The sequence below is a fragment of the Poecile atricapillus genome, chromosome 16, assembly GCF_030490865.1.
Source record: "Poecile atricapillus isolate bPoeAtr1 chromosome 16, bPoeAtr1.hap1, whole genome shotgun sequence".
Taxonomy (NCBI): Eukaryota; Metazoa; Chordata; class Aves; order Passeriformes; family Paridae; genus Poecile; species Poecile atricapillus.
This window is the reverse complement of record NC_081264.1, coordinates 12,306,129-12,332,297: the sequence shown is the minus strand read 5'-3', so window position 1 is coordinate 12,332,297 and position 26,169 is coordinate 12,306,129. Positions and strand designations below refer to the sequence as shown.

The 26,169-nt window shown below is 54.1% G+C and overlaps 1 protein-coding gene across 1 annotated transcript in view; it reads left to right on the top strand.

Moving 5' to 3' along the window:
- The window catches only part of KSR2 (kinase suppressor of ras 2), a 78,047-nt gene that overhangs the window by 9,269 nt on the left and 42,609 nt on the right, over positions 1-26,169 (top strand). The window contains exons 4-5 of the mRNA XM_058851454.1: positions 9,436-9,934; positions 24,482-24,663. Of these exons, the coding sequence (XP_058707437.1) occupies positions 9,436-9,934; positions 24,482-24,663 (681 nt within the window). The remainder of the gene's footprint in view (positions 1-9,435; positions 9,935-24,481; positions 24,664-26,169) is intronic.

Here is a 26,169-nt window from a genome sequence, read left to right as displayed (position 1 = left end):
TGAGGAAGGTCGGCGGTGCCTCGCTGGGAGCCCCGGGAAGGCTCTCAGCTGCTCTTTGTTTAAACACCTCTGACTTTTAAAGGCTGCTCCAAACAAATCCCACTCTCTCCCTCTGCCCGCTCGGCCCAGGGAATTCCCAGCTCTGGAAATTCCGCCCTGGCCTTTGGCTCGGCAGCTGCAGTGAAGTTTCTCTGGTTCCTCCAGAGTTTTCCAGCTGGAGGAGATGGAAGCACCGGAGGTCTGTGGGATGCTGCTGCTCCATTTGCTCCCTAATGGGGCAGCTGATGGGGCTGCCAGCATTCCTGGTGCTCCATTGGGTCCCGGCAGGAGAGAGCCAGCCGGGCATGGAGTGTTTGTCTTTCCCGGCGCTCCATTTAACTCCATCCATCATCCCTCTGCTCCCGGCGGGAGCGGCTGCTCTGTCCCTGCAGCATTGCCGGGATGCTGCCCTGGCCATTCCTGCTCTGCCAGAGCTGCAGGATCGGGATCCTTGGAAGTGCCAGCGGCTCCGTGCCGTGCTGGACATGCATTGTCCTGTGGATGACACAGCCTTGGGGACAGGGAGGTGACAGCAGAGCCCTGAGGGGTGCAGGAGCTCCCAGGCACTGGAGGAGACCAAACCTCCCTGAATTTCTGGAAGATTTGGGTGTGGGAAGCTCCACCTTCCAGATGAGCTCTCTGTTCCTGGCCTCTGCCAAGCAAATGGCTCCATCCCAGGAATTCCCCTTCTTTTTATCCCCTGGGAGAGCAGGAGCAGAGTCCCTGCCCTTCCTCTGCCAGCAGGGAGTTGGGAAGAGTGGCATTTCTGGCCAGGGATGCTCCCTGGGTGCCTTGGCCTGAGGGTGAGGACTGGGAGCCAAACATCCCACCCAGCCAGGCCAGCTCCAGATTCCCTACGGACCAGGCAGCGTGTTTTGGTGGGATGTGGGATTGGGATGGGCAGAGCAGAACTGCTGGGACCTTGGGAATGTCCTTCTGGGCTCTTGGGGACTGAGCAGTGATGGGGTTGTGGCTTTGGGGTGCACTAAGGGGGTGCTGTGCTGCTTTTATCCATCCATCATCCATCATCCATCCATCATCCATCATCCATCCATCATCCATCCATCATCCATCCATCCATCCATCATCCATCATCCATCCATCCATCATCCATCATCCATCCATCCATCCATCATCCATCCATCATCCATCCATCATCCATCCATCCATCCATCATCCATCATCCATCCATCATCCATCATCCATCATCCATCATCCATCCATCATCCATCATCCATCCATCATCCATCCATCATCCATCCATCCATCCATCATCCATCATCCATCCATCCATCATCCATCATCCATCCATCCATCCATCATCCATCCATCCATCCATCATCCATCCATCCATCATCCATCCATCCATCATCCATCCATCCATCATCCATCCATCCATCCATCCATCCATCCATCCATCCATCCATCCATCCATCATCCATCATCCATCATCCATCATCCATCCATCCATCCATCATCCATCATCCATCCATCATCCATCATCCATCATCCATCCATCCATCCATCATCCATCATCCATCCATCCATCATCCATCCATCCATCCATCCATCATCCATCCATCCATCCATCCATTCATCCATCATCCATCCATCATCCATCATCCATCATCCATCCATCCATCCATCCATCCATCCATCCATCCATCCATCCATCCATCATCCATCATCCATCCATCCATCATCCATCATCCATCCATCCATCATCCATCCATCATCCATCATCCATCCATCCATCCATCATCCATCCATCATCCATCCATTATCCATCATCCATCATCCATCATCCATCCATCCATCATCCATCCATCCATCCATCCATCATCCATCCATCATCCATAATCCATCCATCATCCATCCATTATCCATCATCCATCATCCATCATCCATCCATCCATCATCCATCATCCATCCATCCATCATCCATCCATCATCCATCATCCATCCATCATCCATCCATCATCCATCATCCATCATCCATCCATCCATCATCCATCATCCATCCATCCATCATCCATCCATCATCCATCATCCATCATCCATCCATCCATCCATCATCCATCCATCCATCATCCATCATCCATCCATCCATCCATCCATCATCCATCCATCCATCCATCATCCATCCATCCATCATCCATCATCCATCCATCCATCCATCCATCCATCCATCCATCCATCCATCCATCCATCCATCCATCCATCCATCCATCCTTCCATCCATCCATCCATCCTTCCATCCATCCACCCACTGGATTCCAGGGATTTTGAGCTGCTGGCTGTCCATGACAGTGGGGTTGGCAGAGCCCTGAGGAGCTGTCTGGGGGTTTCTAGGATGGGGATAGAGAAGCATCCCGGGATGTCTCCATGCTCTCTTTGGATGCAGTGTTGGGATTTTGGATCCACTGGGTTATGACAGCCCCCCTAAAGGATCCCCAGATGCACCAACAGCTTTTTAATCTGTGTTTTAGCTGCATTTTATCTCCTCGTGAAGCGAGAGATTGTCCTCATCCTAAAATTGTAATTAATGAAGAAGTTGCATCCTCCTTAAAAGCTGGAATTCCTTGGCAGGAGCCGCAGCTGCCAATTCCGAGACGCCAAGATTTGTATTCATAAAGCCGGAATGAGGTTCAGGATTAACCTTTCCCATCCATCTTTATTTATTGAGTCGTTAATTAGAAGCCTCTAATTTCCCAGGCCGCCCCTGCCTGGGCGGGAAGCTGGAGGCTCTTTCATGGAGATGGATTTTACCGGGATGGGCTTGGAAAAGGAGGCGCTTCCCAAGCCGAGCATCCTGGGGGCAGCAGGGAAAACCCTGGAGCATCCCATAAATCAGAGCATCAAATCCACATTAACCCCCCTTCCCTGCGGCGTTAACGAGGCTGGGCCGGATTTTCCTTGGATGTGGATCCTCGGGAGCGGGGTTTTGTTATCGGGTTTGATCTCGGAGCTGGATTAATTTAATATTAAACCTGAGTGGAGCGGGGCCGCTGCGGCTGGAGGAGTCGATGGGCTGTGACTGCCGAGGGATGTGTGCAGGGTATTAAGTGTCCTGCCGGGAAAAAGGAGCTGGAATGGAATATTTATGAGCCCTGGGAAGGCTGAGGGTGGCTTGGGGACAGCGCGGGCTCAGGCAGGGTCGGGAGCAGTGAGGGAAAAGCAGGAAAAATCCCGGTTTGGAGGGAATTTGGGAGCTGTGCTGATGTGGTGGAGAGGAGGGAAGAGTTGACCTTCCTGGTATCCCTGCCAAGCTGGGTGATTCCAGAGCCTATTCCAGAGGCTGCTGACCTGGGATGTGGGTGCTGGGACCGTGGGGGTTCCCAAAAAACCCCTGAGCATCCCAAAATCTCCAGTTTGGTCACCTGGGAGCAGCTTTTGGGAAGGGAAGGAGAGCTCGGAGCATCCCGAGGAGCAGCTGGGATGCAGAGTTGCCTCTCCAGCCCCCATGGGAATATCCAATTATTCCCAGCCTTTTCTTTGAAGGAAAACAAAGCGAACCTCGCTCTTTGTTGTTTGGGACAGGTGGAAAACTGGTGGAATTTTTCCATCTCTGGATCCATGAGCTGCGTCCCAGCGCTGCCTCCTCTTCCCTGGAATTTGTTTTTATGTTGGTTTTTAATGGAGTGGTTTGGGAAAAGTTTCCCTGATGGAAAGGGGCAGAGGGAGGGAATCTGAGAGGATTAATGAAGCCAGAGTGATCCAAAGGGAGCATCCACAGGGACAGGAGAAGCCACCCTTGGGACAGAAGGTGGCTGTGACTGATATCCAAAAATTAATTAACATTTGGGATCTAAACAAAACACCGAAGTTTTGAGGAGCGATCAGGAGGCCAATCTGAGAACAAACAGGGCAGAATTTGGGGATTTTCCCTCCGTGCCAGCTTTTCCTGTGGTTTTCCAGCTGGGAATGGGAGCAGCAGCAGCGGGAGAGCGCCGGGAGCGAGCGGAATCCCGCAGCCTTTAACAGGCTTTGGAGCTTTGGGATGTTTCTCTGGGTTTTTTTCCCCTCTTAAGCGCATTCCCGGTTTAAGCTGATCCCATCAATTCTCGCTCCCTCCTGCCTGCGGTTCCCATTTCCCGGCTTTTCCCGGTGTTTATTCCCGGGGGACACGGGGAGCGCAGGGAGACCCTCACCCCATCTTCATTAACGCCGCTAATTAGCGCCGGGCCGGCTCGGCGTTATGCAAATCAAGGCGAGAGAAGCGGCCAATGGGAAGAGCAGGATTTGCATAGGAGCGCGGTGATTTGCATACGCTGAGATTTTTTTTTTCCGGGTTTTTAAGTTTAATTTTTTGTAAATATTTAATTATTCTTATTTTTAGTTTAATTTATTTTTATTTATTCGTCGTCCCAATTAAGTATTTTATTTTTATTTTTATTTTTATTTTTATTTTTATTTTTATTTTTATTTTTATTTTTATTTTTATTTTATTATAAATTTTATGACAATATAAATATTATTAATTATAAATTTAATATATTATAATATAAATATCATAATATAAATATTATTGGTTTAATTTATTCTATTATAATTTCGTTTTTATTTTATTTATTTTAATTTCTTATTTATTCTAATTAATTTTAATTTATAACATTTATACTTCTTACTTCTCATTTATTTGTACTTCTTATTAATTCTAATTAATGTGTTTTATTTTTTAGTTTTAATTATTATTTTTTACTTGATTTATTTTGATTTCTTTTTCATTTCAGTTACATAATTTTAATTTTAAACCTTTTAATTATTATTTTAATTATATATTCTAATAATTAATTTTAATTTCTAAAAGTTTTAATTCATACTTTAATTTCTTATTCATTCTAATGAATTCATTTAAATTTTTAAGATTTTTAATACTATTTTCTTTTTATTATTTTGCTGATGCATATTTTTAAATATTTCACATTTAGGACTTGCTTATGGTCATTTTTAAAATATTTTACAATTATTTGGAAATTTTTTTACTGTTAATTTTTTTCATATTTTACAATTCTTTTTGCTTTTTTATATCCTTTCTTTTGATGTTCTGCTCCGAGAAAATGATTCCAGAAAATTCCTCATGTCCCATCCTCCACCCCTGGTCTTGAAGCTTGCTTTGAACCCAAACCTTTCATTTCCCAACTCTTCCTTTTCCTCCGGAGCTTGGACTGAAACATTCCATGGAAAAGGCGGAGCGAGGGGAGAGGATCCAATTCCCAAAGCAGGGAGCGGGAAGGAGGAAATTGAGGAGATTTGGGTTTTCCTGGATGGGGACAATGAAAAAGCCTCAGTCAAGGGGCACTGGGTGGGATCCAGGAGCAAACTCCACCTGCATCATCCCTGGATGCTCCCAAGGGGCTGCCCAAGGTGGGGACGGAAAATTGGGAGCCTTTGTTAATTACAGCCCCTCGTTATGCAAATGAGGGTGAGATGGGGCAGCAGCCAGGTGAGGGGTGTCACTGTCCCAGTGGAGGTGTCACTGTCCCCATGGGAGTGTCACTGTCCCCATGGGGGTGTCACTGTCCCCAGTGGAGGTGTCACTGTCCCCATGGGGGTGTCACTGTCCCCAGTGGAGGTGTCACTGCCCCCATGGGAGTGTCACTGTCCCAGTGGAGGTGTCACTGTCCCCATGGGGGTGTCACTGTCCCCATGGGGGTGTCACTGTCCCCATGGAGGTGTCACTGTCCCAGTGGGGGTGTCACTGTCCCCATGGAGGTGTCACTGTCCCCATGGCAGTGTCACTGTCCCCATGGGGGTGTCACTGTCCCCATAGGGGTGTCACTGTCCCCATGGGAGTGTCACTGTCCCCATGGAGGTGTCACTGTCCCCATGGGAGTGTCACTGTCCCCATGGGGGTGTCACTGTCCCAGTGGAGGTGTCACTGTCCCCATGGGAGTGTCACTGTCCCCATGGCAGTGTCACTGTCCCCATGGGAGTGTCACTGTCCCAGTGGAGGTGTCACTGTCCCAGTGGAGATGTCACTGTCCCCATGGGAGTGTCACTGTCCCCATGGAGGTGTCACTGTCCCCATGGGGGTGTCACTGTCCCCATGGAGGTGTCACTGTCCCCATGGGAGTGTCACTGTCCCCATGGAGGTGTCACTGTCCCCATGGGGGTGTCACTGTCCCCATGGAGGTGTCACTGTCCCCATAGAGATGTCACTGTCCCCATGGGGGTGTCACTGTCCCCATGGGGGTGTCACTGTCCCAGTGGAGGTGTCACTGTCCCCATGGAGGTGTCACTGTCCCCATGGGAGTGTCACTGTCCCCATGGGGGTGTCACTGTCCCTATGGGGTGTCACTGTCCCCATGGAGGTGTCACTGTCCCCATAGGGGTGTCACTGTCCCCATGGGAGTGTCACTGTCCCAGTGGAGGTGTCACTGTCCCCATGGAGGTGTCACTGTCCCCATGGGGGTGTCACTGTCCCAGTGGAGGTGTCACTGTCCCCATGGAGGTGTCACTGTCCCCATAGGGGTGTCACTGTCCCCATGGGAGTGTCACTGTCCCCATGGGGGTGTCACTGTCCCCATGGGGGTGTCACTGTCCCCATGGAGGTGTCACTGTCCCCATCGCGGTGTCACTGTCCCCATGGAGGTGTCACAGTCCCCATGGAGGTGTCACTGTCCCCATAGGGGTGTCACTGTCCCCATAGAGGTGTCACTGTCCCCATAGGGGTGTCACTGTCCCCATAGAGGTGTCACTGTCCCCATGGGGGTGTCACTGTCCCAGTGGGGGTGTCACTGTCCCCATGGGGGTGTCACTGTCCCCATGGGGTGTCACTGTCCCAGTGGAGGTGTCACTGTCCCCATAGAGGTGTCACTGTCCCCATGGAGGTGTCACTGTCCCCATGGGGGTGTCACTGTCCCCATAGGGGTGTCACTGTCCCCATGGAGGTGTCACTGTCCCCATGAGAGTGTCACTGTCCCCATAGGGGTGTCACTGTCCCCATGGGAGTGTCACTGTCCCATTGGAGGTGTCACTGTCCCCATGGGGGTGTCACTGTCCCCATGGGAGTGTCACTGTCCCCATGGAGGTGTCACTGTCCCCATGGGGGTGTCACTGTCCCCATGGAGGTGTCACTGTCCCCATGAGAGTGTCACTGTTCCCATGGAAGTGTCACTGTCCCAGTGGAGGTGTCACTGTCCCCATGGGAGTGTCACTGTCCCCATAGGGGTGTCACTGTCCCCATGGGGGTGTCACTGTCCCCATGGGAGTGTCACTGTCCCCATGGAGGTGTCACTGTCCCCATGGGAGTGTCACTGTCCCCATAGGGGTGTCACTGTCCCCATGGGAGTGTCACTGTCCCAGTGGGGGTGTCACTGTCCCCATAGGGGTGTCACTGTCCCGATGGGACTGACATTGTCCCCATGGAGGTGTCACTGTTCCCATGGAGGTGTCACTGTCCCCATGGGGGTGTCACTGTTCCCAGTGGAGGTGTCACTGTCCCCATGGAGGTGTCACTGTCCCCATGGGACTGACATTGTCCCCATGGGGGTGTCACTGTCCCAGTGGGGGTGTCACTGTCCCCATGGAGGTGTCACTGTCCCCATAGGGGTGTCACTGTCCCCATAGGGGTGTCACTGTCCCAGTGGAGGTGTCACTGTCCCCATGGAGGTGTCACTGTCCCATTGGAGGTGTCACTGTCCCCATGGAGGTGTCACTGTCCCCATGGGAGTGTCACTGTCCCCATGGAGGTGTCACTGTCCCCATGGGGGTGTCACTGTCCCAGGGGGGGTGTCACTGTCCCCATGGAGGTGTCACTGTCCCCATGGGGGTGTCACTGTCCCAGTGGAGGTGTCACTGTCCCCATGGAGGTGTCACTGTCCCCATGAGAGTGTCACTGTCCCCATAGGGGTGTCACTGTCCCCATGGGAGTGTCACTGTCCCATTGGAGGTGTCACTGTCCCCATGGGGGTGTCACTGTCCCCATGGGGGTGTCACTGTCCCCATGGGGGTGTCACTGTCCCCATGGAGGTGTCACTGTCCCCATGGGAGTGTCACTGTCCCCATAGGGGTGTCACTGTCCCCATGGGGGTGTCACTGTCCCAGTGGAGGTGTCACTGTCCCCATGAGAGTGTCACTGTCCCCATGGGAGTGTCACTGTCCCCACGGGAGTGTCACTGTCCCCATGGGGGTGTCACTGTCCCCATGGGGGTGTCACTGTCCCAGTGGGGGTGTCACTGTCCCAGTGGAGGTGTCACTGTCCCCATGGGAGTGTCACTGTCCCCATGGGGGTGTCACTGTCCCCATGGCAGTGTCACTGTCCCCATGGAGGTGTCACTGTCCCCATGGGGGTGTCACTGTCGCCATGGCAGTGTCACTGTCCCCATGGAGGTGTCACTGTTCCCATGGGGGTGTCACTGTCCCCATGGAGGTGTCACTGTCCCCATGGGGGTGTCACTGTCCCCATGGAGGTGTCACTGTCCCCAGTGGAGGTGTCACTGTCCCCATGGGGGTGTCACTGTCCACATGGGGGTGTCACTGTCCCCATGGGGGTGTCACCATCCCAGTGCCACCATTTGGGGTGGCTGGGGGAGCTGGTGATGGTGGGGGACATGTGGGGACACCTCCAGCCCTGGTGAATCCCTCACCTGCAGTGGTGAGGCTCCATGGTGGGATCTCCAGGGAAGATGTGGGTGTCCCATCCCTGGAGGTGTCCAAGGCCAGGTTGGACACTGGAGCTTGGAGCAGCCTGGGATGGTGGAAGGTGTCCCTGCCATGGCAGGGGTGGGATGGGATAATCCTGTAGGAATCTCTGAGGCCGCCCATCCCTCTGCTCTGGAGCCAGGCTGGGAGAGCTGGGGGTGCTCACCTGGAGAGGAGAAGCTCCAGGGACACCTCAGAGCCCCTTCCAGGGCCTAAAGGGACTCCAGGAGAGCTGGAGAGGGACTGGGAACAAGGGATGGAGGGACAGGACACAGGGAATGGCTTCCCACTGCCAGAGGACAGGGATGGATGGGATATTGGGCAGGAATTGTTCCCTGGCAGGGTGGGCAGGCCCTGGCACAGGGTGCCCAGAGCAGCTGGGGCTGCCCCTGGATCCCTGGCAGTGCCCAAGGCCAGGCTGGATGGGGTTTGGAGCAGCCTGGGACAGTAGAAGGTGTCTCTGCCATGGCAGGGGTGGGATGAGATGGGCTTTAGAGTCCCTTCCCACCCTGAACCATTCCAAGATTCTGTAACACAGAGAAGCTTCTTACTGCAGTGCCAGGATAGAATCAGTCATGGAACAGTTTGGGTGGGAAGGGACCTTTAGGATCACCTCCTTTCCCTAAACCAGGTTTCTCTGAGCCCCATCCAACCCTTCCAGGGATGGGATCTTTAACGCCTCCAGGCCTGAGCAGGGAGCTCCCATCCCCTTCCCCAGCTCACGGCCGTGTGTTCCTGTGCTCTCTCCAGGCGGGAGCCTCTCCAAGCAGGACTGGACCATCCAGTGGCCGAGCACGGAGCCGGGCAAGGAGAACAGTCCCGGATGCCCCGCGGAGCCGGGACCCTGGGGCAGGACGCACCCGAGCCCCAAGGTCCAGCCCAAGTGTGGGCAGCACCACTGCCACGCCAGCTCGTCCCACGGCCCCATGTACACCCACGTGGACCGCCTGACCGTGGAGGGTCACCCGGGGCTCTGCCCACCCCTCGAGTCCGGCCACCGCTCCCTGCCCCCGTCCCCCCGGCAGCGCCACGCCGCGCACACCCCCCCGCGCACCCCCAACATCGTCACCACCATGACCCCGCCGGGGACCCCCCCCGTGCGCCGCAGGAACAAACTGAAGCCCCCCGGGACGCCCCCGCCCTCCTCGAGGAAGCTGATCCACCTCATCCCGGGATTCACGGCGCTTCACCGGAGCAAATCCCACGAGTTCCAGCTGGGACACCGCGTGGATGAGGCGCACACCCCCAAGTAAGTGGTGTCCCGGGCGCTGGGGGGTGTTGGGGGCAGGATAAACCTCATCCCAGCTCCTTGGCAAAAGTGCATTTATCCCTAAATGTCGGTGTCTTGTTTGGAGGTTTCACGCGGATATTCGCTCGCTCCTTGCAGCGGGGATGCTGCGGGATGGTGTCGGTTCTGCTCCCCCGGGATCTCGGTTTGGGGCGCATGGGGAGCGGCCGGGGGCTCCAGGATTGTTGGCTGGGAAATCCCTGGCGTGCCGGAATGTGGGATGGGAGGGCTGGATTTTCCAGCCGCTGCACGGGAATGGCCGTGAGAGCTGCTTGGGGGAGAGAGTGGACGCTGGAGAGAGATGGGAATAATCCCATCCCAGCCGAAAAATGGATTTATAAATCCTTACGGAGAGGACAGTTTATGTTCTGGAGACCCCGCCGGGATCTTTTCCATCCCTGGCGGGGTTCGGAGCGCGCTCTCCGGGCTCGGCCACATCCCCGCTGCTCCTGCTCTGCGGCTCCGGTGCCGGCAGAGGCTGCTGCTGCGCAGGGAAAGGATTCCCTGGCATCACAACATCCCCGCTCCATCCCTTCCCACCCCTTTCCGTGGCCCTGCTCGGAAAACCTCTCTCCTGCCGTGGCATGGGGTGGCAGAGGGGACTGGAGGCCGCTTTGGGACATCACCTCCCTGTCCCTGAGGGTGTTTTGGGATGGAGCTGGTCCACACTGCCTCCCAAAACAGGATCCCAGGACAAACAGCCCTTTTCATCCCGAAGTTTTTGAGGATAAAAAGGCCATGCCAGAATCCTGGGAAGGGTCCCCTGAGGGCTGCGGAGGGCGCACGGATGCCCTGGCACAGCACAGACCCTCCGGCCTGGCCGTGATGTTGGGGCAGCCTCGGCTGGGACATGGGAAGGGTTAAATCCACTCCCAGTGCCTGCCCTGGAGCTCCCTTGCTGGGGCAGAGGGGAGCAGAGCAGGTCTGGGGGTGGCAGATGTGTCTGGTGGCCTCAGCATGGCGGTGTCACTTGTCCCCAGGGCTGTGCCAGCCGCCACTGCACGAGATGAGGGGGATCACCCGCCCTCCTGCTCCCCTGAGCCAGGAATTTTTGGTCTCCAGAGGCTTTTAGCTTTTGGGAATAGAACCATTTCAGCTGGAAAACGCCTCCTGGAAGGCCACCCTCCCTCTCGTGCTTAGGCACTGGAGAGAAGTGTTTGCTTTGTCAGGTCCCCAGGAGCAGCCGGTGTCCCCAGGGAATGTCCTGGAATTCCCAGGGAGCAGCCTCTCCCTTCTCCCGCTTTTGTCGGCATTCCAGCCCCCAGTCCCTGCTCTGCCCTCAGCTGGAGAAGGTCTCACCGAGGGCAGAGCTTCTCCTGTTCGATCCCCAGGTTGGTCATTGGATATTCCCTGATGATCCTGAGTGGAAATTGCCCGGCACCACCGGGAAGGGAGCACTGGGAAAACTGGGATAAGGATCAAAGGGATCAAGGTTTGGGCTGGAAGGGACCTTAAAGTTCAGCTCATTCCAAGGGCAGGGACCTTCCAGCACTCATGGTCACCCTGACATGGAGCTGGGGCCAGGTTTGGACACCACCAGATCTTCTGGCCACTGATTCCCCGGTGTGGGGATGGCACGTCTGGAATTCCCTGCACAGGGAAGGAGCAGGGAAGGGAGTGGAGATGGAAATGTCACACGGGGTGACACAAACACAGTGATGTCCCCTCCGCCTTCTCTCCACCTTCCTGGCACAGGGTGCCCACAGCAGCTGCCCCTGCATCCCTGGAATGTCCAGGGGTGGCACTGGATGAGCTTTATGGTCCTCTCCAAGCCATTCCATGATTCCTTTGCCTGACTGCAGGCAGTTTTCCCAGTGTCTCCAGTGCTCTCTTCCCAGTGGTGCCGGGCAATTTCACCTCCTGATTAGGGAATTAATCAAGGAAAGAGCCAATATTGACAGGGCCCCGTTGTGCTCCAGGGGCCGCTGGGCCGGGTTGGATCCAGATTCCTGCAAACCTCTTGGAGAAGCAGGGAAGTTCATTTTCTCTAATGGCACTTAATGATTTTGCAGGAGACAACCACTAAATCCTGCCTGCTAATCCCATTAGTGGTTCGGGATTGTAATTAGTGCATTAAAGAGGCAGCTTCTTCTTTTTTCCCCCTCTTTTTTTCCAGCACAGCCCTGCTGGGGTGGGAGCTGTTTATTAGCCTGGATGAGATGGAAAATGCCTGGAACAGATAAAAAGTGGATTAAAATTGAGATATTTTTGGTCTCTTCTCAGCTAATTGTTATTTTATGGCTGTGGCCATGGAATTTGAGGATGGGGTTTTTTAATGTCCCACTTCTCTGGTGTCCCTCAAGTCTGAGTCCTCTGTGCTTCCTGCAGGAGGGAGCTCATCCCTGGAAGAGGATTTGGAACCTGCCCTGATCAACCCCTTCTGGTTTTAGTTTTGTCCCTGGGTTCTTGGGTTGCTTTGGATTGGGACTTCCTGTTCCTCGTGTCCTGTTCCAGCATGGAAGGAGGGGCTGGACGTGGAGAGCCGGGAGTTTGAGGACACTCCTGGGGATCCCAAGTGCTGGGTGGGACCTCCTGGAGTGATTTGGTGTGGAGATTTAGCCCCATCCTGCCTGTTGTCTGCAAGGATCCTTCTGAGACCCTCCCAGGAGAGAGGCTGGTGTCCCTCAGGCTGATTTATGGAATTGTTTGGGTGGGAAGGGACCTTCAGGACCATCTTGTCCCACCCCTTGCCATGGCAGGGACACCTCCCACTGTCCCAGGCTGCTCCAAGCCCCAATGTCCAGCCTGGCCTTGGGCACTGCCAGGGATCCAGGGGCAGCCCCAGCTGCTCTGGGCACCCTGTGCCAGGGCCTGCCCACCCTGCCAGGGAACAATTCCTGCCCAATATCCCACCCATCCCTGCCCTCTGGCAGTGGGAGCCATTCCCTGTGTCCTGTCATTCATCCAAAGTCCCTTTATCTCCTCCCCAGCCCCAAACGGGCTCTGGGGAGCCAGGGGTGACTTTGGCAGAAGGAGAAATCTGTCTCCCCATGAGCCGTGGGTCGGGATTGATGGAATGGAGCCCTCAGGGTTCTCCTGGGCTGCTCCCCCCGGATTTTTCCACCTTGGCACAGACAGAAAATAAAACACCACCATTTATTTGTGACAGCAGCAGCAGCGACCGGGTCCCCTCCAGAGCAAGGCCACCATGTACTGCCTGATTCCCGATGACAGCTCATAAACTCCTTTGAATGTTGCGTTTCAGATCTTATCCCCAACATTTAATCCATCATTTCTGTGTGCCAAGACCTTCTGAGGCAGGGGTTAAGTTGGTTTGGTTTTTTTTTGTTGCTCCCAGCCTCCAATTTTCCTGCAGGGAGTCTCCAGCTGTTGACCGTAACTCCGAGGTACGGAACATTACTCCTGAAAAGATCCCCTGACTTCCATAAATCCACAACCCATAAACATCTCAGGAATGGTCCTGAAACGGAAACAAAACATTGAGAGTGGCTGATAATATAATGCCCATTTAATACCTCATGAATTCCACGGGCCATTGGAATCTCTCATGGATAGTTAATGATTATCCATCAGCCAGGAGCCGGGAAAGGAACAAACTCGGAATGGGAAGTCTTAAAAATTCATTGGTTGGGAAACAAAAGTCCAGCTCGTTGAGGGGGTGTGTTAACCCTTGGAAGGGGTGTCCAGTGGATCTCTGGAGGCAGGATCTGCCCTGGGGTGGGTGGTCTTTATCCTTAGACCCATCCTTAGACCCATCCTTTGTCCTTTGACCTCTACCTAGACCCACCCATCATCCTTAGACCCATCCTTAGACCTGTCCTTCATCTTTAGACCTTCCCTTGAACTCACCCTTCATCTCTGGACCCCCCATTAGACCTGGCCTGGGCCCATCCTTTATCCTTTGACCGGGACTTAGACCTTTTCTTTGTACTTAGACAAATCCACCATCCTTGGACCCATCCTTGGACCCATCCTTGCACCCATCTTTGCACCCATCCTTGGACCCATCCTTGCACCCATCCTTGCACCCATCCTTGCACCCATCCTTGCACCCATCCCTGAACCCATCCCTCAGCTTTAGGCCTGTCCTTGGACTCCTCCTGGGATCCCTCATTAGACCCATCCTTCATCCTTTGGCCCATCCTTAGACTTTTCCTTTGTATTTGGAACCGTTCTTCATTTTTAGACCCATCCTTAGACCCGCCCTTCATCTTTAGACCTGTTCTTGGGCCCACCCTTCATCCTGGGACCCCTCCTTAGACCCGTCCTTTGTCCTTTGGCCCATCCTTGGACAGATGCTTCATTCTTTCACCCATCTTTGGACCCCTCCTTCATCTTTAGGCCTGTCCTTGGACCTGTCCTTCACCGCTGGACCCCTCATTAGACCCACCCTTCGATCCATCCTCCCTTCTTTGACCCACCCTTTGTGCTCTGACTCATCCTCAGACCTATCCTTCATCCTTGGACCCCTCATTAGACCCACCTTTCATCTTTTAACCCATCCTTCTTCCTCTCACCCATCCTGTGTCCTCAGGCCTGTCCTTTGACCCATCCCTCATCCTTGGACCCCTCCTAGACCCATCCCCTGACCCACCCTTGGTCCCCTGATCCCTGTGGAGGGGAGTTGAGCCCAACCCCTCAGCTGCTTCCCAGCTGTGGCTCCTTTTGCTGCTCTCCAGCCAGACCCACGAGCTCCATGGCTCTCGAGGAGCATCCTCTGGGAGCAGCTGGAGCTCCAGATGGGGGCAGAGCCCTGGGGATGTGCTGAGTTACAGCGTGGAGCAGCTGCTGGACAGGAGAGGACATTTCTGTGGTGCACCTAGGTCAGTTTGGGCTGGAATGGGCTCCTCCAGCTCAAGGCAGCTGGATTTTTGTTAAAATTTCCATGAATTCTCCTTACCCTGCTGTTGCAGTGACATTCCAGGTGTGGATGTTTTCCTGGTAGAAAAACCTGTTGCTTCAAAACCTCCTGAGGGTTCATTTCTTTCCCTTTTAACCTTTGGTTTTTTGGTGGGATTTTTCCAGACTGGAATGAGGATTTCCTGGCTGGGTGAAGTCAGACATGAAGTTCAGATGTGAACTGGTGATAGAGCATCCCCATTTTCTTCTTTTCCTTTTTCCTTGTATTATTTCCAACTTGAACTTTCTGTCCTGGGGATGTTTTTCTCCATCCCACATTACAAATTCCTGGGAAAAAGATATTTCCTGTGGCCAAGTCTTAGTGCCCAGCTGGGGCCATCAAGGCAGAGAGGTGAAAAACCAAATCCCAGACCCCCAAAAACCTGGAACCAGAGGGCAGAGAGGTGAAAAACTGAACCCCAGACCTCCAAAAACCTGGAACCAGAGGGCAGAGAGGTGAAAAACCAAATCCCAGACCCCCAAAAACCTGGAACCAGAGGGCAGAGAGGTGAAAAACTGAACCCCAGACCTCCAAAAACCTGGAACCAGAGGGCAGGGAGGTGAAAAAATGAACCCCAGACCTCCAAAACCCTCTGGGAGCAGAGGTCTTCTCCACCATCCCCACCCCACCGAGCAGGCCATGCTTAGACTGTGCCTCGAGTTTAATCATTTAAGCTGGTCCTAAACAGGCCCTGCTGGGTCATTAATTCTGCTGCTCTGTAACCTTGATAATAATGACATTTCCCCTTGTAGCCATTCCCACCCACCTGGTGCATCGATTATTGGATGTTCCGCTCGGGCGGGATTCGGGAGAGCGGCGTCCAGGCAGCTCCTCTGACATTCCCCGGCTTTGGAAAGGCAGGTGGGCTCCTGGTGCTGGGGATGAGCAGGAGATTGATGTTTGCAGAGCAGGTGGATGCAGCAGGACGTTGCAAACACGTGGAAATAAATCCAGATGGAGAATCTTCCCGAGGTGGGCACTGGCACCTGGCTCGTGCCAGCCCTGGGGGGCAGCAGGAGCAGGGCAGGGCCCGTCCCTGTGACTCACCTCAAATCTGGGGGTCACTTTTGGGTCCCTCCTGACAAGAGAGACCTGGAGGGGCTGCAGCGTGTCCAGGGCAGGGAACGGAGCTGGGGAAGGGGCTGGAGCCCCAGGAGCGGCTGAGGGAGCTGGGAAAGGGGCTCAGCCTGGAGAAAAGGAGGCTCAGGGGGCCCTTCTGGCTCTGCACAACTCCCTGCCAGGAGGGGACAGCCGGGGAGGGTCGGGCTCTGCTCCCAGGGAACAGGGACAGGAGGAGAGGGAACGGCCTCAGGCTGGGCCAGGGGAGGCTCAGGGTGGATTTTGGGAAGATTCCCTCATGGGAAGGGTGGCCAGGCCCTGGCACAGCTGCCCAGGGCAGGGGTGGAGTTCCCCTTGGGGGGACTTAAAACCTGTGTGGATGTGGCACCTGGGGACATGGGTGGACTCCACCTAAAGGATCCTGTGCTTCCATGGTCTCCATGCTGGGTTATTTATCCTGAAAACAGAGCCCCAGCCTGGAACTTCTGCCAGGGGGAGAGCAGGGAAGTGCTGGAATTTGGAGAGCAAAACGAGCAGCATCTCTCCCTGTGTTTCCAAATCATCCCCCTGATTAATCTCACTGCCACTGCCGGTGAGCCAGGGCTGTGGAGCTGAGCACAGCTCCTGGAATGTGTCCAGCTCCCCCAAAGGATGGTTTGCACACCACGAGGTGACAGTGATGAGTGGCCCCCGTACCAACCTGGCTCCGTGCTGGAATTATCCCACTGCTCCGAGCTGTGCCGCTCCTTAGGAGTGTCATTAATGTTAATTACGGCCCTGCTATTCCATCCAGAGGCGCTGGAGCTTTACGGTGCTCTGAGGAGAAACTTCTCACCGTGTCCTTTAATGAGGAGTTGAGGCTCCTTTCAAAGGCAGACGGGCGTGAGGATGAATTTAGATAAGGATTAACATGCTGGGAGAGGTGGCACAGCGTTCCTGGTGCCTGCTGTGTGGCCTCCGGGCTGCCCAGGCGGGAGAGGGGGCTCGGACAGGGGCTGTTTGTCCAGGGTGGTGGCCAGGAGAGGGATTGACCGCTGGTCTTGGCAGAGCCTGAGCTCTTCCCAGCTCTCTCTCCCAGCTGGAGCTGTGCAGCAAAGCCAGGGAGAAGCTGCTCTGTTCACTTTGTGCCTCAGGAGGTTGGTGGGAGCTTCTCCTCACCCTCCTGCCACCCCTGACCCCTGTGGTGGCCAAAGCAGCTGCTGGGGGGGCCAAGAGCTCCAGGGGATTCCTTGGCAATAATGGGATCAAAACCAAAAGCAGGGAATGGTCCTCAGAGCCCAGAGGAGGAGCTGCTCCAAGGGCTGGAGCCAGGCTGGGAGAGCTGGGGGTGCTCACCTGGAGAGGAGAAGCTCCAGGGACACCTCAGAGCCCCTTCCAGGGCCTAAAGGGGCTCCAGGAGAGCTGGAGAGGGACTGGGGACAAGGGATGGAGGGACAGGACACAGGGAATGGCTCCCACTGCCAGAGGGCAGGGATGGATGGGATATTGGGCAGGAATTGTTCCCTGTAAGCACTGATTGAAGCTCTGGCTGCCCCTGGATCCCTGGCAGTGCCCAAGGCCAGGCTGGATGGGGTTTGGAGCAGCCTGGGACAGTGGGAGGTGTCCCTGCCATGGCAGGGGATGGAACGGGATGAGATTTAAGGTCCCTTCCCACCCAAACCATTCCATGATCATCCAGTTTGGATCTGCCCCACCTGGCTGAGGTTGTGTTGTCTGGGGATGGGGAAGCCCCCTCAGGGTGTCCCAGGTGCTGAATCCCTGTGGAAGCTTCTCCATCCAAAGGAGACTCAATCCCAGCAGCCCTGGCTGGCCCCAGCTCACCCTCACTGCCCTTGTGTGGCCCTCAAAGAAACGTAACGGTGGCAACCAAGAAAACAGAAAGGGCTTAATGAGAAACAGCTCCAGCTCCAGGATCCTGGCAATTACCTCTTCCAGCTCCTTCCCGCCCGTGTCTGCTCCCAGCCCTGCTCCTGCAGCCCCAGCTCCAATCCCAGGAGGAGGAGGAGGAGGAGGGGGGAGGAAAAACCTGTTTGGCTCAAACTCCCTTCAAAGAATTTCCCAGCTTTATAATTTGCGGCTGTAATAAAAAAGTTCCACTTTGTGCTTGGAAAAGAGAATAATAGATCAGTCAGGCTCGAGCCTGGAAATTCAGGCATCCAGGGAAGTGGGGACAGGCACTTGGATAAATATTTAAGTGCTGAGGCTTTGATATGAAGGAGCTGCTTTTCCTCTGGCCGGGGGAGGGAGGGTTTGTTGCCTCTTTATGGGAATAAGGAGGATAAATGGAACATCTGGAGGATATTCTGTTTATTTCTGTGGATCAACCCCAGCATTGTGTGGAGCTCGTTCAGGTTTGGGTGGAGAATGAAGGAATCTCAGCTGTTCAGGCAGGTTCAAAAAATCCACTGCCTGGAATCCTGGCAATCCTTAAGGAGCTGGTGCCATCCTTGCTGTGCCGGGATTTGGGATGTGGGGTGGCACTGGGCATGGGAGCTGTGTGTTCATCCTGGTGTCAAAGGTGCCCCCTGTCCTGAGACCGCTCCCCAAGGCTGTTTGGGAATGCTCAGACTCCTCAGCCAGAGGTTTTTTAATGGTTTCTTTGGGAATCCTTGAAGAAAAAGGTCGGATTTTGTCATCAAAATGGGAACAGGAAGGGAGAAGTGGCAAATCTTCTGGAGACGGGCTTTGGTAAAGGCAAGGAGGGCAGGGATGGATGGGATATTGGGCAGGGATGGATGGGATATTGGACAGGGCTGGATGGGATATTGGGCAGGGATGGATGGGATATTGGGCAGGGATGGATGGGATATTGGGCAGGAATTGTTCCCTGGCAGGGTGGGCAGGCCCTGGCACAGGGTGCCCAGAGCAGCTGGGGCTGCCCCTGGATCCCTGGCAGTGCCCAAGGCCAGGCTGGACATTGGGGCTGGAGCAGCCTGTGACAGTGGGAGGTGTCCCTGCCATGGCAGAATTGGGATAAAATGATCTTCAAGCTCCCTTCCAACCAAATCATTCCTGCATGAAAAAATGCCAGAGTGAATCCGAGGCTTTTCTCCCCTGTTTTTTGCCCTTCCAATGGATGCTGCTGGAGCCGCCCGCCCGCGGTGGAGGAGGCACGGGGGCAGCACTTCACCTGCTCCTTGCTCTGATTTAATCGGGAATATTGTGCAATTAAACCACTCCAAAAGCCATAAATCTTTGGGGCTGAATCCCGGCCGGGGCCAGGCAGCAGCAATCTTTAATCCTTTGCAGCTGAAATACCGATGAGAGGATTTTTTTTTTTATTTATTTTTTCTCCCACTCCATCTCCCTTCCTTTAAGAGCAACGCTTGTGTGGAAATTGGTGTGTGCTGGTGAGGAGCAAAGTGGTGAATAAAACATCACCCGGCTCCAGCAGCTGCAGGGGCAGCTCCTGCCTTGTGGTTAAATTTTAAATTAAAACCCTTTTAATTTTTTTTTAATGGCAATAAGAATGGAAGTGACAACAAATGCCTGCAGAGCCGGTTGTTACTCGATATCCAGGATTTTTTAGGAGTTGGGAATGGAGGATGAGCGCTGCCAGGGGCTGGGGAATGGTTGGGGTGTCCCTTTGGGATGCTTTTTTGGGATGAGCCATATTCCAGGAGCATCACAGCCCTGTGAACACTGGATTTTTGCTCCCTGTAACATACAGATCCCACCGTGCCCATCCTCATATTCCAGCTTTTCCCAGCACATTTCCACACTCTTCCAGCCACCAAATCACCCTGGGACATCCCAGCAGGGCAGAACCGCATCCTGACCGAGCGCCTTTCTGTGGGAACCCTGCAGCATCCCCACGCTGTCAGTCCCTGCCCTCCTCCTGAAGGAATGACGGGCCCTTTGTCCCGGTGTCTGCTCCTGTTTTTCAGCTCCTGTTGAAACCCTCTGTTTTTCCCCCCCAGAGCCGGTGATAAGCGTTTGACTGATCCCACTGAGCAGGCGGGGATGAGCCATTCAGGCGGGATTGACACCTAAAAAGATTTGCATTAAACGCTTCCAACTCGCTCGGCTTTTTTATTTTTTTAAATTTTATTTATTTTATTTTATTTTTTTTCTCCCCTTTTTATTTATTTATTTTTTTTTAATTATCCATCATTATATATTTAACAAATTCCTGCATGAAATTACTGCCCCAATCCTTGGCGTTCACCTACCTGAGAAGGAATCGCTCCTGGCGAGCAGCGCTGATTTTTCCCGAGCATCCCAAGGCAGGAATTATCCCCGAGGCTCCACAAACTCTGCCCTGGGGGGTTGCTCTGGGCTCTCCCAACCGAGGGATAAAGCAGGAAAATGAGGAATTCTGCGTCTGCAGAGGGTTGGCGGGTGGTGAGGGGTGAAGGAGAGGAGGATGCTGGCGGTGCTGGTGTGGGCTCACGATGGGCCAAGGGATGAGATGCGGCATTTTGGGAAAGGTTTGGGAAGCCAAGAGCTGCACGGAACAGGGGTTGATCCCGATGTGCTGCTGGGGAAGCTGGGACCTGCAGTGAGAGGTAGAATCCCGGGAATACCCAGCTTTGGAACCTCCTGGAGCAGAGATGAAGGTGGGAAAACCATGGAGAGTGGCAAAAACAAATAGTGGGGATGTCCAGATTTCGGGATCTGCTCCAAATCTGGCAGGAAAGGAGCCCTTGTCCCCATGCTGGCATTTTCCTGCCATCCTTGGAAGGTGCTGTGGGCATTTCCCAGATTTTGGGGGGCTCCAAGCCTCGAGATGGACCAAATGTGGTTCTCTTTGCTCCCTCAAAACACTTTGGAGCCAAAATAAAAAATATTTGCTCCATAACGAGCTCCCCACTCCTCCCTCGCCTGGAGACTCATTTTGGGAATTGTCCAACTGTGCCTGGGGGAAAATGGTCCTTCCTGGGGGTCAGGAGGGATCAGCAGCATCCAAATTCACCTGAACGGCCCCTTTGGCTCTCCCTGTGCTTCCCTGGCTTCCGTTAATCCCAGTGATGCTGTAGTGGATTTTCCAGCTTTTTTCCCACTTTTCCAGCTCCTGGGAAGGGCTGGAATGCCCCTTAATGGGGGGTTAGTGCGGCCAACCCCACCCCGAGCAGTGAAGCGAGACCTGGCTCCATCTTCTGCTGCACCTTGCTGGTTCCTCCTGATCCAGCTGGGATTTATCCGGCTGAGATTCCCAGCAATGAGGGAATCCTGCCTCCCTTTCCCGAAGTGAGGCTGTGTTGGGCCTTATTCCTATGGAAAATTGAAATTAGGCTGATGTTTTTCCTTGTTGGTGTTTTGGGTTTTTTTTAATTCCCATTTTTTTGCCTCTGCTGTCCTTGTGGAACAGGGAGCTGGCACAGAGAATGGGAATTCCTCCTGCCCAGCTGGGATGGAGAGTTCAGGCTGAATGGAAAAACATTTCCAGCGTGTTTTTCCCAACTTTGAATAAACGAGGGGAAGATGGAAGTTTTTGCCTTGGTCACTCGCAGGGATCCAGGGGCAGCCACAGCTGCCAGGGAAGCATCCCATCCCCTCCCAGGGAAAAATCCCATCCCAATATCCCATCTAAATCCCCTCTCTTTTAGATGAAAACCATTTCTCTTTGTCCTGTCACTATCTATGGAATCATGGAGTGGTTTGGGTTGGGTTGGGAAGGACCTTGAACATCATCTCATTCCAACCCTGTAGGAGGATGGATGGATGATGGATGGATGGATGGATGATGGATGGATGATGGATGATGGATGGATGGATGGATGATGGATGATGGATGATGGATGATGGATGGATGATGAATGATGGATGATGGATGGATGATGGATGATGGATGGATGATGGATGGATGGATGATGGATGGATGGATGATGGATGATGGATGATGGATGATGGATGGATGATGGATGATGGATGGATGATGGATGGATGGATGGATGGATGGATGGATGGATGGATGGATGATGGATGGATGGATGGATGGATGGATGATGGATGGATGATGGATGATGGATGGATGGATGATGGATGGATGGATGGATGATGGATGATGGATGGATGATGGATGGTGGATGGATGATGGATGGATGATGGATGATGGATGATGGATGGATGATGGATGGCTGATGGATGGATGGATGGATGGATGATGGATGGATGATGGATGATGGATGGATGATGGATGATGGATGGATGGATGATGGATGATGGATGGGTGGATGATGGATGATGGATGGATGGATGATGGATGATGGATGATGGATGGATGATGGATGGATGATGGATGATGGATGGATGATGGATGATGGATGGATGATGGATGGATGATGGATGGATGATGGATGGATGATGGATGGATGACCCCTCATGGAAACAAGTTCTTTATGAGGTGCCCATGACTGGCCTCATCCTCCACCCCTGCCCCAAGGATGGTTTTTGACCCTTTTTTGCCCAAGCAGCCCCAAACAGGGTATGGTTTGTCCCTCAGGCACTCCTTGTCCCCAAACCAGGGGACAGGACCCCCTGTCCTTTGATCCTGGGTGAGGATGCTCCTGTTCCTCTCCAGGCTTCAGTTCTTGCTCCCCTTCCTTCAGGCCAGGGATCAAGGCCAGGGGCAGACAGGCAGCCAGCCCAGCCACCCAGTTGGATCCTGGTGTTTATTCTTCTTCATTATTTTTTTCTCCTGAAGAAACAGAGAGGAAAAAAAAAATCTCTCTCTGTCCAAAATCACTCATCCTTCCTAATAATGAGAGCTGTCAGCAGCCCTGCTTGGCGAGGAAATGATGCTCGCAGTAAATATTTGGTCTGGAACTGATTTATGGGTGGAAAAAAAAACGAGATTAGTGCTTAATCACTGCCTTTCAGGAAGGGCTTCGGGCCGGGGTTGAGCTCAGGGGGAGCTGAGGCCATGCCAGGGGAGCAGCACTGGGATTTTTGGTGGAGAGCCTATGGCTGGGTTGGGATTGAAGTGCAGCAGTGGAGGGGATGGACTGGATTTGGGGCCATCAGGCAAGGTTAGATGGGATTTTGGGAAGGAATTGTTCCCTGGGAAGGTGGGGAGGCCCTGGCACAGGGTGCCCAGAGAAGCTGTGCCTTGGATCACTGGAAGCGTCCAAAGCCAGGCTGGACAGGGCTTGGAGCAGCCTGGGACAGTGGAAAATGTCCCTGCCCTTGTCCTTCAATGAGCTCTAATGTCCCTTCCCACCCAAGCCATTCCATGACTCCATGACCATCAGCTCCCCCAGGGAGCTCCAAGCCAGGAGATCCGTTCAGCTGGACCAGCCTGGGATCATCCACCCTGTCCTGAGCCCAGCACACCCAGAGAGGTCCTTGCAGCCACCCTAAACACAGCAGCAGCTTTCCTGTGCGAGGAAATAATTAACTTATTAGAGGATGGTTTCATTTTCTTCATTAAAGAGGTCATTTCCTATCGCCTGGCAGGGCCAGATGTCCCCGGGCACTGCTGGGAGTGGTGGGAGATGCTCAGCTCCAGGGCCTGCCCACCCTGCCAGGGAACAATTCCTGCCCAATATCCCGTCCATCCCTGCCCTCTGGCACTGGGAGCCATTCCCTGTGTCCTGTCCCTCCATCCCTTGTCCCCAGTCCCTCTCCAGCTCTCCTGGAGCCCCTTTAGGCCCTGCAAGGGGCTCTGAGGTATCCCTGGAGCTTCTCCTCTCCAGGTGAGCACCCCCAGCTCTCCCAGCCTGGCTCCAGCCCTTGGAGCAGCTCCGTGGCCTCCTCTGGACTGGCTCCAGCAGCTCCAGGTCCCTCCTGTGCAGGGCCCCAGGGCTGGGGCAGTGTTCTGGGTGGGATGCATGGATTATGGATTATGGATGCAGCATTCCAGGAGTCCTCCATCACCATGAGCTGTTGCACTGCCAGGATGTTCTCGAAGGATCTCTGTCCCAAACGCTGCAGATCTCCAGAGGGCTGAGCTGCCTTTCCCAGGGCTGTCTCTCTCTCTCCTCACTCCATGGCAGCCAGAGCGGCTCCACAGCGCCAGGATCCTGCAGCCCAGCCCATCTGAGCTGCCAGTGTCGCTCTGCATCCCAAATCCTTCCGGTCTGCTGCAGCTTTGAGATTATCCGAGCCAAGGGAACGATGGCTGGGAATTGTCCCAGTGTGGAAAAATGTGCTGAGGAGTGGGAGGCAGGCGACTCCCCCTCCCTGCTCTGCAGAATTTCGTCTCTGAGGAAATCCTCCCAGGGTTTTGGGTCATCCACACCACAGTCCTGTGCCTCGACAAGCTGATTCCTGGGAATCTGTTGGGGTCCCTCACATTCTCCTCTGCAGCCCTGTATTTGATGTAGTGACATTAAATGTGATCATTTAGGGGATTTCACAAGGTCAGCAAGGATGGGGCTGATGAGCTTTTGGACCAAATTGTTTTCTTCACCCAGGTTCTCAAGAAGAAAAGCTCTGGAATGTTCCTTAAGGAAAAGCTCTGGAATGTTCCTTGGGAAAATTGCCTTTGTTTTATGGTGGGGAGGGATTGGGAGTTCTCATGGTGAAGGGGATTAATTATCATGTGGAAGATGGTGCAGCAACACCTCCATCCCACGGGTGCCACCAGCCCACCCCCAACTCCTTCCCCTTCACTTTTCCCTCCTTTTTCCTCTTTTCCCTCCCAGGGTCAAGAAGAAGAACAAGCCCCTGAACCTGAAGATCCACAACAGCGTGGGGAGCTGTGAGAACATCCCGGCCCAGCGCTCCCCTCTCCTCTCCGAGCGCTCCCTGCGCTCCTTCTTCGTGGGGTACCCGCCCTTCCTGCCCTCCACCCCGCCTGTCCACACCGAAGCCACCTTCTCAGCAAGTGAGTCCCCGTGGCCCCCTCGGATCCCTCTTCCAAGGGCTGGGAGATGCCAAGTGGAGGATGGGACGGGGGAGTTTTGGAGTCCATGGTTTGGAGGACGTTGGTTGAGCATTGTGCAGGTGCCTCATGTTGGTTTTTAGAGATCTGTGGGTGCTTCTGGGCAAAGATAACCCCAAAACATTGACTGTTTCTGGTTCTTGGGAAAGCCACGAGGTTTCTGTGCTCTCTGGGTTGGTGGCACTGCCTGGATGTCACCTAAAAGTGACTTTTCTGAGGGTTGCTGTGTAAACCCAGCTGTGGTTTCATCTCTGGGTTAAACCTCTCCTGCTTGCTGGGTTTGGAGCTGATGTGGAGTTTTGGGAAGCCAGTCCTGCTGCAAACCCCATGGAGCTGATCCCACCTGACAGGGGATTTGTCCTCCCCCAGGAGATGCTGGTGGTGGCACTCACTGGGTGGGTTTGGCTCCATCAGCTCACCCAGGCCTGGGGGGAACAGCCTGACCCTCATTTCCTCATCCCAGACCAGTGCTGGGATTAATTCCAGAGGGATGGAAGCTTTTCCAAGCTGGGCTTGGAGCAAGAAGAACTTCCCTGGGAACACGTGGCAGCTCCTGGGAGTGATTCCCAGCCAAGTCAAGGTCCCCTTGCTTCTTGTTCCTCAGCTAAAACTTCCCCCAGCTCCACATCCAGGCTGGGTTTCTGACCCTCTCCCTTCCCTGGATTTTCCCCTTGTTTCCTGTCTGGAAATGTCTTTCTATCACCTGGCAGCTGGGGTCATTATTGGGGTTGTTTTGGGGTTTTCCACTCATTCCATGTGCTCAGCTCTTGGCTGAAAAAGGGTTTGCAGCCAACTTCCCCTTCCCTTCCCTTCCCTTCCCTTCCCTTCCCTTCCCTTCCCTTCCCTTCCCTTCCCTTCCCTTCCCTTCCCTTCCCTTCCCTTCCCTTCCCTTCCCTTCCCTTCCCTTCCCTTCCCTTCCCTTCCCTTCCCTTCCCTTCCCTTCCCTTCCCTTCCCTTCCCTTCCCTTCCCTTCCCTTCCCTTCCCTTCCCTTCCCCTGCAGTTTGGGATCTCATCCAGCCAATCCCGCTCTCCTTTTCCTCCTCTTTCTCTGCCTTTGTGGGCAGTGGTCCCTGGAGCTCTGCAGGCAGACGATATTCCCAGAGATATCCAATACCCGGATTTGCCTGGAGCGAGGGGGATTTTTTTGCCTGGTTGTTTCCCTCATGGAATTGTCTGTACTGAACTCACAGCCCGGACCAACAGAGCAGAAACCATGGACCAAACCCCATTCCCAGCCACCCCCGTGCGTGTCTCCTTGGATTAGTTTTCCTCACGCCTCAGTGTTGGATTACATCCCGTGCTGTGACATCCTGATGGAATGTGGCACCGGCGGAGCGGGACGCGATGGGAAGTGATGGGCTGGCAAGTGACTAACGCTGCTGGAGCCGTGTCTCCTCTCATTTCCCTCCAACCTCCCTGGCTGCTGGGAATGTTTTCCGGGCTGGATG